The sequence below is a fragment of the Hypanus sabinus genome, chromosome 5, assembly GCF_030144855.1.
Source record: "Hypanus sabinus isolate sHypSab1 chromosome 5, sHypSab1.hap1, whole genome shotgun sequence".
NCBI classification, from domain to species: domain Eukaryota; kingdom Metazoa; phylum Chordata; class Chondrichthyes; order Myliobatiformes; family Dasyatidae; genus Hypanus; species Hypanus sabinus.
Genome location: NC_082710.1, coordinates 168165557 through 168179831, shown reverse-complemented (window position 1 = coordinate 168179831; position 14275 = coordinate 168165557). Strand labels below are relative to the sequence as shown.

General features: G+C 46.5%; 1 protein-coding gene across 1 annotated transcript in view; it reads right to left on the bottom strand.

Annotated features, from left to right (window-relative positions):
• atat1 (alpha tubulin acetyltransferase 1) overlaps positions 1-14070 on the bottom strand; it is a 56165-nt gene extending 42095 nt beyond the window's left edge. The window contains exon 1 of the mRNA XM_059970855.1: positions 13222-14070. Coding sequence (XP_059826838.1) covers positions 13222-13316 — 95 coding nt within the window. The 5' untranslated portion in view covers positions 13317-14070. The remainder of the gene's footprint in view (positions 1-13221) is intronic.
• Positions 14071-14275: the final 205 nt, after the last annotated feature.

The following is a 14275-nucleotide window of genomic DNA, read 5'->3' as shown; positions in this document are numbered from 1 at the left end:
GACCATGGGGAGCACTCTAGCTGGTTACATCACCGTCTAGTATGGAGGCCTCAATGCACGGGATCACAAGTGACTGCAGAGGTCTTTAACTCAGCCTGCTCCACCGCAGGAACAACCCTGTCCACCATCGAAGACATCTTCAATAGGGGTGCCACCTCCTTGAGGCATTGCATCAGGAAGGAACCCCCCCCCCCCCCCCCACCATTCATCACATACCCACTTCTCTTTACCAACATCGGAGAGCAGGTACTGGAGCCGGAAGACTCAGTGTTTCAGGAACTGCTTCTACCCTCCATAATCAGATTTCGGAACAGTCCATGAACTCTAATTCGCCATTCCTCTTTTAAACACCTATGCTTTTTAATTGTAACGTGTACTGCGTGCATTCTAACGCTGCCACATAACAACAAGGTTCATGACTAATGTCATTACAATCAACCTGATTTTCTCAACACCACCACTCCCTTTCTGCTCCCTGAAGCTGGCATTCTGCTTTATCATCAACAATACTTTCTAACTTGCACTGCATTTAAGCTGGAAACCATCATAATTAACACCACATCAGAGGGTTTATGGCATGCCAGACATCAGTAGCTCAACAACTGTGGTTTTTGAGTGAAAGCATGAGGTCCCTCGATTAATACAGATATGGTCAGTTATAAAAATCCCTATGGAGTGGGGTGAAGCATCAATACAGGACACGTGTGAATGTACCTAGAGTACTATGTTCATCTACTTTGTTAAAAAGGATGCATTAGAAACAGCTCTGGAAAAAAAAATCCCTGGATTAATTAGATATGTTCATGAGGAAAGTTAGACAGACTGGAGTTTAAAATAGCAAAATGATCCCTGATTGAAGTATCGAGACCCTGATAAATGTTAATGTGGTGGATAGAGAGAGATTATTATGGGAGAATTTAGAGTTGGAGTTCATTGTTTAGGACAAATGAGCTGATTGTTTAATTTAAAGATTTAAGATCTTTATAAAAATTTGCGTTATTTCTCACACATACAGTGAAATGTACTATTTGTGTCAAGGACCAACACCGCTCGAGGATATGCTGAGGGCAGCCCATCCAATGCCAACACCTAGAACTTACCAACCCTAGCCGTACATTTTTGGAATATGGGAGGAAACCCATGCGATCACAGGGAGAACATGCAATCTCCTTACAGAGAGCAACACACACAAGATGCTGGAGAAACTCAGCAGGCCAGGCAGCATCCATGTACTCCACCCCCCCCACCCCCCCAACAAATGCTGCCTGGCCTGCTGAGATCCTCCAGCATTTTCTGTGTGTTGCTAAGATTTCCAGCATCTGCAGATTTTCTCTTGTTTGTGGTTTCCTTAGAAAGCAGCAAGAATTTGCTGTAAAGATTATCCCAGCCACTTTGCTACTGTGCTGATTCTCTCCCAAAGAGTTTTACCTCTTTGGGATGCTCTACCACAAAGTGGTTGAAGAAAAGTCTTTGAATATATTTAAAGTTTAGATAGATTTTTTTAAGCTGAAAGATCCAAGGTTACCATATTAAAACAAGAATGTCATGCAATTGTAAAAGTTTCTTCCTCCCAGGCAATTAATCTCATCTAGCTATCCCCTCTATTCCCTCAGTCAATGCACTGCACTGTAAACACTAAGCCAAACTTTAAAATGTTGTTTACATTGTAAATAGATGTTGACATTAATTTTGCATTTTATTCCATAGCCATAGTTCTAATTTCATAATTCTTCCTTGTTCATAATTGCTGTAAGTTGTAAGTTCAAATTTAATTGTCATTCAACCACACATGAATACAGGTACACATAGCACATACAAGATATCAGTATAATACAGTCACACAAAAAAAATTCAAGTCCCTGAGTCCATGAATATTGCAGCAGTCTGCAGTCAAACACAATACAGCTTGTATTCTGCTGAGTGAACACTAGGGGCAGCACTGACTCCAGCTTGGACACTGTGTCACACCGGCTCTGCTGAACAGCATCAACTTCGATACCTCTCTCCTGACGAGTATAAACAGGCAACACCACGGCTTGAGGCCTAGCTCCCAACACGACCACGGCCATGCAGCACCCCCAGCGTCCACAGGGAGTTGTGATCGCAGGAAAAGCAACTAAGACGATCACTGCCTTCGCACATCAACTCTTCTCTGACGCAGGCAGCAGCCAGTCCAGCTCCTTCAGCTTCTCGGCCAATGAAGAACTCATGCCAACACACCACAGGAAATTCCTGATACACGTGAATGCATGTGGCGAGTTACATTGCTCCTTGATGGGCAGGTGGGAATGTGGAGTTGAAGTTACCATCAGATAACAAAACAACACATTACTGAAGGAATTCAGTAGGTCAGGCAGCATCTGTGGAGGGAAATGGCCAGTTGACAACCAAATCAGCTGTTATGCATTACCAGCAGAGAAGGCTAGAGGGGACAAACGTCCTATGTTTACTCTTTGTTCATGTGCTTATGGGACTGTATATTTAACTAGTAACTGGGGTGGAGTTAATGAGTGACAGAACAAGAGATTCTGATTGACATCAGCACAGACACATTTGCAACTGGTAATAAGGGACGGGGCAACAAAATGGCATTGACATTGCCTCGGCTGAACAGAGGAGCACTTTCGTAACAACCTGACGTCAACCTTACCCTCAGCCATTAGGCTCTATAATGAGTCAACATATAGCCGGGGAAGTGATGACCCCCCCCCTCCTTCTGTTAGACTGCTTGAGGCAACTTTTTTTTATTCTTTCTACTTCTCTTCTAATATTTGTATATCTGTGCACGTGTAATGTGACTGTGACACTGTAATTTCTTTTGGGATGAATGAAGTATCTATCTATACAACATCAGGTCAGAAGTGAGAGTGTACCAGACCTGGATTCAAAGTTCAAAATAAATTTATTATCGAAATACAAACATGTAACCATATACTACCCTGAGATTCATTTTTGTGTGGGCATTGACAGTAAATCCAAGAAACACAGTAGAATCAATGAAAGACTGCACGCAACAGGACAGACAAACAACCAATGTGCATAAGATAACTGTCAAATACAAAAGAAAAACAATAAACAAACAAACAAGCAATAAATATTAAGAACATGACATGAAGTGTCCTTGAAGATGAGTCCATAGGTTGTGGGAACCGTTCAGTGACAGGGCAAGTGAAGTTGAGCGAAGTTATCTCTCTGGTTCGAGAGGGGTAATAACTGTTTTTGAACCTGGTGGTGTGGGTCCTCAGACTCCTGCACCTTCTTCTTGTTTGCAGCAGCAAGAGAGCATCAGTGATGGGGAGACTTTGATGGACTTGGCCACATCCACTAGTGTTTGTGTCGTTTCCATACAGTATACTCTCCACTACACAGTATACAGGTTCCTCAAAATTTTGGATATCATGCCAATCTTCACAAACTGCCATGCTTTTCTTATAATTGCACTTGTGCGCTGGGCCCAGGACAGATCCTCTGAAATGATAACACCTGTGATGACATCTGTGTTAAGGATTAACAGAGATACAGTCAGTTACAAAGGGCACTGTGGGGTGGAGACACAAGACTCTGCAGGAGCGTAGTCTGGAGCAAACAACAAACCTCTGGAAAACTGAGCAGGTCAGGCAGCATCTGTGGAGGATAACGTACGTTTTGGGTCAAGACTCTGCATCACTGCACAAGAGTGGGTCGCAGGGTTTAGCAGCTTCCAGCTGAGCAGGGGTGGAGGGAGGAATGCAAAGGGTAGCAAGTCTAAGCTGGAAGCACATGAGAAAAAGCACAGTGGAAAACCAATGTCAAAAGTAATTCAGTAACTTGAGGAATCAGCCACGTATTAATGAGCAGCAGCTGTCGGATGAGGTCATGAGCAGCAACAATTGAGGCAATGTGCTGCTCACTCGCTGTTTGAGTGGAGATTAGGGTAGTTCGATCCTCGTTTTTGAGGGCAGCAACAAATGAAGCACAGTTGTCAGGGCAACGAGGGGGGATGGAGGATTTCTGTGATGGAAACCATCTCCACCCCCGAGAAACAGGCAGCAATCTACAATAACACGCACAAAATACTGGAGGGACTCAGTGGGTCAGGAAGCATGAATGGAGGGGAAGGAACAGTTGACATTTTGGGCCAAGACCTTTCATCAGGACTAGGGAAGGGGGAATAAGCCAGAATAAGGTAGCTGAGAGGAAGGAGTATCATTTGGTGTGATTGGCAAAACCAGGTGAAGGGGAAGGTGGGTGAGGGAGAGGGGGTGAAATAAGAAGCTGGGAAATGATAGGTGGAAAATGGAAGAAGAAAAAAAATTTGATTGGCGAGGAGAAAGGTAAGGACCATGGGAGAAAGGGAAGGAGGGGCACCTTAGGGAGGTGTTAGGCAGGAGAGGTGAAGGGAAAAGGTAGGAGGCGAGCCAGAGTGGGGAATAAAAGGGGGGGAGGGGAGACATTGCCAGAATTTGGAGAAATCGATGTTTATGTCATCAGATTAGAAGATACACAGATGGAATAAGAGGGTTGCTCTGCCAACCTGAGAGTGGCTTCATCGTGCCAGTGGATGAGGCCATAGACCGACATGTCGGAATGGGAATTAACGCTTGGACCTGGTAATGCATGCATTACACCCCAGATACCTTCCAACACACTTAACTGGGAGAAGCCTCATAAAAACCAGTTCATCCCAGATTGGTGATATTTATATCTTTGACTCCTTATATTCACATTTGGGAAAACTTTGCTCCAACATTGCTGAATGCAGATTACTAGGACTTCTCTTACTCAAGTAGAGCAGACTAATAGACACTTCACTTGCAACATACAGTACATGGATGGGCGAGAAATAAAAACGTTTGCATTCATCTCAGGCCGACTCATAACCAGTGAGGGATTTTTCAAGTGAAACTACAGTGGAGGAAGCACAATATCTAATATTATCCAATATATATCCATGACAGCAGTATTATAAGAGGCAAGAGATTTTTAAAATCACGCACTGCTGATGAGGGGACCAAGCCTGGGCGGTACAATCGCTTTGCAGCACCAGTAATCACCATTTGGGGTTTAATTCCTAATGCCGTCTGTAAGGAGTTTGTACGTTTCCTCTGGATGCTCCGGTTTCCTCCCACATTCCAAAATCCGTACGGTTAGGGCCAGTGAGCTGGGGGAAGGGCAAGTTGTTGCCGGAAGCCGACAACATTTGAGGGGCCGCCCCCAGCACCATCCTCACTTCTCCATGTACACGTGACAAACACAGCTACTCTTTAAAATCTAATCCTTGCACGTGTTGAGAGGCGAGATGGCAGTATGAATCCTCTGTGGGATTGTGACACTATTCTCTTCATATCCTGAAGCCTGAGTCACATTTAACAGGGCAGGATGCCTGTCATGTTCAGTAATACATCCGAGGTTTCGGTTGGAAGGAAGCACGCACGCACAGAGTGGAAAATCCCAAGGTCAGTCCAGTGCTGCAGCTGCACTCACAGCCTGGTGTTTGTGGCCAGCAGCGGAGAGGCCCCAATCAAGGCACAAACAGCCTGCTTCCACTTCTCACTACCAGGAGAACCATTTCCAGGTTTGCCCATATCCACATATGGATGCCAGAGTCCGCATTCGTATGTCCACTGCAGAGCATTGGACTGCGACTCACTGCCTTAAGGCTGTTATAACCGGCGTGGTAATGGGGACAAGCTCCCACTACCTATTAAATACTCCTAAATGGTCTGCATCTCAAATAGCCTCAGACAGCCAAGTCCAGCTCCTGGCCTTCACGTGTGGCTTAGCTACAAAGCCTGGCGGAACCATTTCTACTGACAGGAGAAGGGGCAAAGGCAGGTTACTGATGCCTTAAAACCAGTCGCTTCGGGCAGATGGGGTTTGTCAGTTGTGGTTGGCAGCTCATCTAGAAGGAAAACTCTGATCTCAAACCTGTTGTGCCTTGCAGCTCATAGGAAAGGCTTCAGAAGCCTAAGAGAGAAGCCAGCTCAGATATTCCAAAACCTGAAAGAATATGAAACCGCAACACTTCTGACCCCAAGCACTTTGGATAAAGGGTGACTCAGCCTGTAAGGGTATTCGCACTGTACTGCTGCTGCAAAACAACAAACTTCATAGCACATTTAGACCATAAGATATAGGAGCAGAAGTAGGCCATTCAGCCCATCGAGTCTGTTCTGCCATTCAATCATGGGCTGATGCAATTCTTCCAGTCAACCCAACTCCCCTGCCTTCTCCCAATACCCCTTGATGCCCTGGCTAATCAGGAACCTATCTATCTCTGCCTTATGCACCCAATGACTTGGCCTCCACAGTCGCTCGTGCCAACAAATTCCACAGATTTACTACCCTCTGACTGAAGAAATTTCTCTGCATCTCTGTTCTAAATGGACGTCCTTCAATATTAAACCTGATTCTCAGCACAAAACAAAAATAGCATCTTTAGCAGGGATAGATGTCCTTTGGCACAACTCATCCATGCCTGACTGTCTGGAGTTTGCTCAATCTGTCTGTGACTGGGTTTCCCCAGGTGATCCTGTGTCTTCCACTGTTCCAAAGATATACAGGACGATAGATTAATTGGTCACTGTATATTATCCCAGTGGCAGAATCTGGCGAAGGTGACGACATTGTAGGGAGAATAAAATGAGATATCATGATGGACTAAAGGGGCTGAAAGGCTGCTGTAAGATCCTGCGACTCTGTTGGTGTTCGGTCTTCCAGAAGACAGCTTAAACCCATAACCAAATGAGTCTTCAACATCACCATTAACAGAGCTTGAGCAGTGAAGACATGGGAGCGTTAATCGTGACCTCATCTCACAAGTTCAGCACTTCCTCCTCTTCCCCGCAACCCAGCATGATCTGAATGCAGATTCATGAGTCATAGGAATTCCTGCCTGGGAATCTGTGAGATGCAAAGACCGGCAGAGGTATTCAACAGAGTTCCATTCGTATGAAGCAATGGCTTTTTTCAGGGACGTCCAGTTCCAAGCCTGAGCTGTTCTTACTGCCTGTCTGTGACGCAGAGGGGCTCACCAGACCAGGCTCCCGCCCACAGTTACACTTCTCTGTCATTCAACTGTATACATGTATACAGCTAAATAAAACAACTTTCTTCAGGGACTAAGGTGCAAAACACAGTGCATTAATCACATACAGATAACAAAAATCCAAGAAAGCAATCCATACGAAGTTCCACATTCACCAGCTATAAGAACAGTCCAAATCCTGATTTTCTATTATACAAAGCCACTTGCTATAAGTAATGAGAGCTGAAAACTATTTATTGTTGACTATATAAATGATTTGGATGCAAACGCAGAAGGCTTGATTAGTAAGTTTGCAGATGAAACAAAATCAGAATGCCTTGCTATTGACAGTGACAGAGATTATCGTAGGTTACAGGGGGATCTTGATCAGTTAGGGAAGTGGGCCAAGAAGTGGCAACTAGGTTCTAATAAAGTGTGAGGTGATGAACTTTGAAGATTCCAACCAGTTTAGGACATACTGTGAATGATGGGGCACTGGAGATTGCTCATTGAGAGCGGTGGCACAGTTAGACAGGATGGTGAAAAAGGTATTTAGTTCAGTGGCCTTCAACAGTCAGGGCAACGAGTATAGCTGTCAGTAGTGTATAGGAGTTGGAACAGTATGCTGCAGTTGTACAAGTTATTATTGTGATTGCACTTAGAGTACTGTGTACAGCTTTAGTCATCATAGTTAAACTGAAACGAGTGTAGAAAAATTCACAGTACTGTGCAAAACTCATACACACACATATATATATAGCTAGGGTGCTTTAGACATTTGCAGAGTACTGTCGTCATTTTACGTATTCTATTGTACTGCTGCCACAAAAGAAAATTCATGACAAAGGTGAGTGATGATAAACCTGATTCTGATATGGGTCTCTATTGGGAACTGAGAGTGGGAAGTGGGCAGGGTCAGGGGAAGGAAGATGGGAGGGAGCAGGAAGCACCAGAGACATTCTGTAATGATCAACAAACCATTTGTTTGGAATCAGATCACTTTGCCTGGTGTCTCAGGGCTGGGTGTGTCTGCTCTGTGCCAGCCCCTGCCCCCGGCACTCCTTCTCCGCCACCTGTCCCACACCCCTCCAGTGGCACTCCGCCCTCGCCATTCCCAACATCCTCTGCTCCCGCCAGATTTACAAACTCACTCTCCGTTCCACATTGGCAAATACGGTACTGTACAAAAGTCTCAGATTCCCTAGCTGTATACGTATTGTACATCTGCCTAAGACTATTGCACAGTACTGTACAAGGATGTTACTGGGACAAGAGGACCTGAGTTATAGGAACAGGAGTGCCAGGCACGCTAGGTCTTTATTCCCTGAAACATAGGAGAATGACGAGCAACCTCATATTTAGAAATGTTTAAAATTTGGAGAGGCACAGGTTTAAAAGTGAGAGGGAACGATTTAAAGGAACCCGAGGGGCAACTCTTTCCACATAGGGGGTGGTGAGTATACGGAATGGGCAACTCTTTCCACACAGGGGGTGGTGAGTATACAGAACGGGCTACCACCACACAGGGGGTGGTGAGTATACGGAACGGGCAACTCTTTCCACACAGGGGGTGGTGAGTATACAGAACGGGCTACCACCACACAGGGGGTGGTGAGTATACAGAACGGGCTACCACCACACAGGGGGTGGTGAGTATACGGAACGGGCTACCACCACACAGGGGGTGGTGAGTATACGGAACGGGCAACTCTTTCCTCACAGGGGGTGGTGAGTATACGGAACGGGCAACTCTTTCCACACAGGGGGTGGTGAGTATACGGAACGGGCAACTCTTTCCTCACAGGGGGTGGTGAGTATACGGAACGGGCAACTCTTTCCACACAGGGGGTGGTGAGTATACGGAACGGGCAACTCTTTCCACACAGGGGGTGGTGAGTATACAGAACGGGCAACTCTTTCCTCACAGGGGGTGGTGAGTATACGGAACGGGCAACTCTTTCCACGCAGGGGGTGGCGGCCTACCAGAGGAAAGGGTTGAGGCAGGTACAACAGGATAATTTAAGAAACATTTGATGGAGACCTTCTGGGTGGGCACCGTGCTCAGTATGGACTTGTTGGGCTGAAGGGCCTGTGTCCGTGCTGATAACAGTAAGATGGGTGCAGCCTCCTTCAGTCAATCATCTCGTTTCCCTGTCTATACCTTTACCTCACTCCGCTACTCAGTCACGGCCCTCTGCAAGCCAACCCAGATCCAGCCTGTCACTGAAGTGACTCGTTTCTTTTCCAAGAAGAACTTTAATAGAGATATAATGAAGGGAAAGGTAGTGTATCGGTTAATTTAATAGAGTAATGATCCAGAGACACGCATTCAAATCCCACCACAGAAGCTGAGGGATTTCAGTTCAGTTAATTAAATTTGATATCATCACTTAAAAATATTTGGAATACGTCCTGGTTAGAACATCACCACTCGACTGAGAGATTTGCACAGAAACTTTGACGGTGACACTCTGACAGGCTCAGAGCTGCAATGGCCAGATCGGAGAAGCTGATGCTGTTCAGTGATACGGTCACCTCTCTACAGGATGGGGGCAGGCACTGAGGAGGGAGGAGCAGGCGTTCGGGGCAGGGAAAGAGGGGTCACGGTGCTGACATCTGCTTCATCCACCTGAATCAGGAGTAGGCCTTAGGGTCGGAGGAGGAAATCTACAAATAGATCCAGCAGAGCTACACAAAGGTCTGGTGTGATCCTAATCAACGGCAGTCAAGCTTGGAGTCAGGCAGGGCAGCCTCTCTCAGAGTAATCTAACCCACTGAAACCGTGCTGATCCACTGACACTCGGACAACTCTATTCACCCCACATTACCAACACCAGGTTCTACCTCTCACCCAAACACAAGCACAAGGAGCAATTTTACAGTGGACAAAGCTTTGGGATGTAGAAGGGAACTGGAGGGTGGCACAGTAGTGTAGGGGTCAGCATGGTGCTATTGCGACACCAGAGACCCGGGTTCCGCTCATAACGAGTGTTGTACATTGTCCCCGTAACCCCACGAGCTTGGGTTCTCCGAAGATGTACGGGTTCATGAGTTAATGGCAATGTGGGCTTGCTGTGTCTCTTTAAACCCATATGGTGACAGAACAAACATGCAGCAGATTGAACCGCAGTCATCGGGGCTGTGAGGCAGAGGTTCTGTGTCACTGTGGGGCCCACTCTCCTGTTTGACTTGTTTGGTGCACTGCGCTCATGGGTTACTGGGCTACGGTGCTCCCCAGTCTCCTGGATAATCCAGGATCACTGAACTACCTGCGGCAGGCACACTAAGGAGAGCCAACACCACAGCCATCTCTGCCAGACCCTCCAACTCCATTGAAAGGATAACCGAACCAAACAGAGCCCTCCCAGGGTGACATGCCACACGACCTTACCCTCACAGGTCTCATCTGCAGGCTAATGCACGACCAACATCAGATTCCAAAGTCACTCCATTCTGCACTCATCACAGGAAGATTTCTGTCAGTGCAGAGAGGAAAAAATACTCTCCAGGGCCTCCTTGGAAAACATGCAACATCCTCACCGACTCTTGGAGAATTCCTGGCCTATGATCTAGTCATCTGACAACTTGCACTCGTTCCTCGATCTCACTTTAACTGTGCAAAAGGAGCACATGGTCCCTGTCATGCAACTGTTCGGAAGTCTGAACAAAGAAATTACATTTTTGTACAGAAATCGACTAGTTGAATACTGGACACTTTGTGAATGCTCAAATTCCTTAATGCATAATCAATCACAATACAACAATACACTTATTAATACAGAATCCATTAAAGGACAATGTTATCTCAGAATTAGTAAACAGGCCAATAGTCAGGGTCACCCTTTGTTGCCTCCTTATCTCAGAATGCCAGATATCGCTGGCCCCATGCTCTACAGAGGGGAGCTATGCTCTCAATGATTTCTCCAGTGATGTCCCCAGTTGACTGCATGCTGTCTGTAAACTATCCTTTGCATGCACATTATCTTAACCCTTGCCTTGCCACAACTTCCACAATCTCTCAAAGCAGAGAAGCATCTGGGATGGGTCGGAGCTGAGTTTGACGCTGAGGCCCAACATAAAGAGCAGGAGGAGAGCACCAGCTCCCAAGCCGTCCACCTGTCTCATGTGGCAGAATTTGTGGATCCAGCACTGGGCTGGCTCACCTCCAAAGAACCAAGAATGGAAGTCAGTCACCCTCAATCCCGAGTGTCTGCCTAAGAAAAGGACTGAACCCTTGGCCAAATCCATCAGCAACTAGACAGGCTTCAGAGGTGCAAATTACAGATGAATTGTTTGTCAAATGTGTCATTTGCGTCCATGACCGACACAGTCCGAGGACCCTTTGCGATGTGGGAGGAAGCCGGAGCACTTAGAGGAAACTCACACAGTCACTGAGAGATCATACAAACATCTTGAAGACAGCGGTGACAGCACTATGCTAGCCGTTATGATACCGCGTGCCCAAGATTTTCCAAGGCGGCGGAGTCTTGGTCAAATTGTGCCGACCTTCCAAGGTTAAGGTCTGCCAAGATTTAACGGCGTCTGTGCCCTGGGGAGGTAGTGTGAACCAGAATGCAGGCATGCTTACTGGCACAGATCTGCGATGGCATCCTGAAAAGTCCGGAAGGTGGCAGCTCCTCAGCTCTTCTAGCCGCAGCTGTCAGCCCGATTACTTGAAAGAACAGAATCCGGTTTATTGTCGTTGACATGTGTTGTGAAATTGTTTGCTTTAAGGCAGCAGTACAGTGCAAGATACAAAAAAATTGCAATACGTGACAATAAAAAATAAATAATCAGTGCAAAAGAGGAATGGTAAGGTGGTGTTCATGGACCATTTTGAAGTCTGACAGCAAAGGGGAAAAAGCTGTTCCTAAAATGTTCAGTACGTGGCTTCAGACTCCTGCATCTCCTCCCTAATGGTAGCAATGAGAAGAAGGTATGTCCTGGGTGGTGAGGGTCCTCAATGACGCATGCAGCCTTCTTGAGGACGATGTTCTTGATGGTGGGAAGAGTTGTACCCGTGATGGAGATGGCTGCACTGGAGGGTTCACACCAGTCAAGAGTCTCTCCAATGGTACATCTGTGGAAATTTGCTAATAGTCTTTGTTGACATACCAGATCGCCTCAAACTCTTCAAACCTGTGGATCTGGTTACAGGCTACCAGGGTCTCCACTAAAATCTCACCACGGCGGGCCGAACGGAAGCTTAATGGGATGCTTGCCCAGCACAGCTGATGGGAACTTAGAGATACTGTGTGGAATTGCTCCAAGAGCCTCAATTTCCCACACTTCTGCTGTCACAATCACCCATCAATCATCCACTTTTGCCTGCAAAACCAGCTGAGAACAAGCCTAAAGGAACACTACAGACAGGCTGTTGATAAAGAGGGAGCAGCACCTCACTAAGCCCAGTGCAATGGCTTAGCTGGTGTGATATTTTAAAATAAAAATGGGATTGTCCTGTGTACAAATAGAAACACTGGCCAATTGTTGAAATAACTGAATACATTTTCTATTAAATATGTTATTTAATGTTGTAAAAGAGGCCAATCATTAACAATGGGGAATTTGCTATAAAAACAGGTAGTGCCTACAAAGAATACAGTACACACATCAGAAATCAATTGTGTTTCTCATTCTCAGTCTCGTGAAGAGCATATAATCTTTCAAACATCTGACCCCCGCAATAAAAGGAAAGTTCCAATGTCTGCTGGGATTTGTGGTGAAGATCTCCAGCTTCCGAAATAATTTTTCTGGGAGTCCACACCCTCTCCCCATCTCCTTTTGTTCCTCCTCCAGTTTTACAAGCTCTGAAGTAAATCCTTTCACTAGGGTATTGAGAGCACCTTTGCTCAATTCCAACATTCACATAGTCAATGAACCATGCAGTTATATGAGACACAGGTCACGTTCGGAGGGAGGAGGTGGGCACCGGATTGGGGGAGGGGGTGGTCTTCAAGGAAGGGATAGGGAGGGTGGAGAGGGGTCAAAGGTAAGGTCGGGAAGAAGGGTGGTTGGCAGTGGTTTTAGGCGTAAGGCGGGGAAGGATAAAGTCCGGCAGAGAAGGGGGAGAGGAAGGCAGAGACACCGGTTGCTGGGCGGGGAAGAGGGAGCAAGAAGCGCTTCAGAGCGCCGGGTAGGCAGAGGATCGGAAGGGTGGAGGTATGGGGGAGATACCCGGGTAGGGAGGGAGAGCCCCGGACGGTAACACTTACTTGCTGGAGCTGCTCTTGCGGCCGGGCTGAAGGTGGTGATCCAGCACCGAGATCCTCTCGGGGAAGAGGGGGTTAATATCAAACGGGAACTCCATGCTGGACAATCTCAGCAACAAAAGACAGCGATCAAAGACGGGCGCGCATAAGATGCATGCAGGGTTGATCGGGTTTGGCTCGGCCAGCGGCTGCACAGATGATTAAAATCCCAGTGAACTGCGGCCCGGAGTCACCCCGGGTCCGGGCTGCCCCGCTGCCCCGCTGCCCCGCTCTGGGCGGCACCACCGCCCAGAGACAAAAGACCGACTACCCCGCTAATGGTTTACTTCAAAATCAAGTGCTTTAAAAAAAAATATAAGCCTCATTCAATTAAGGATTCACCCACAACCTCATCCTGTCTCGGGTTAAAATTACAAGTAGCTCGGACACCGAGTCGCCCTAGAGACCGGCGCACCGGTTAGCCCACTTCCGGCAAAGAAGGGCGGCGGACGTCGTGTCACCGTTCGCCAGCCATGTTGGGTGAGGCGTCGGACGGTCACCGGTTTGAGCGCTAGCTGAGATTTCTAATACCAAAATCAAAGTCGAGTTTATTGTATCAGCGTGCGCAATGAAAAAAACCCTACTCATAGGCACATAGCTTCAGAAAAGCAGCGTTTATAAGAAAAAACACATTTGTGGATACACTTATTTTTGGATTACCTGGAATCTCACATAATTGTATCACCCATAAACAGGCTCTCCCGTCCTCATAACAATAATTCTGAAGCCCTCCATTAGGAAATAATTTGAAGAAAAACTGCTTAGAATTTCTTTCATTTAAGAGACCTGAGTGACTGCAGTTGTTGGAAATTGGAGCAACAGACAATCTATTGGGGGTATCAGGATCTATGGGGAAAAAAGAATTGCCAATGCTTTGGATTGAGATCTTGTTTTGGTTTTATGTTTATTCAATTTTGTGTATAATTTCAAAAAAAACATGCAAATTATAGAAGCGGAAGCAGGTCAAATTTAAGTTTGCATGGCACCTTGCCTGTTGACCACTCCCCATTGCATATCT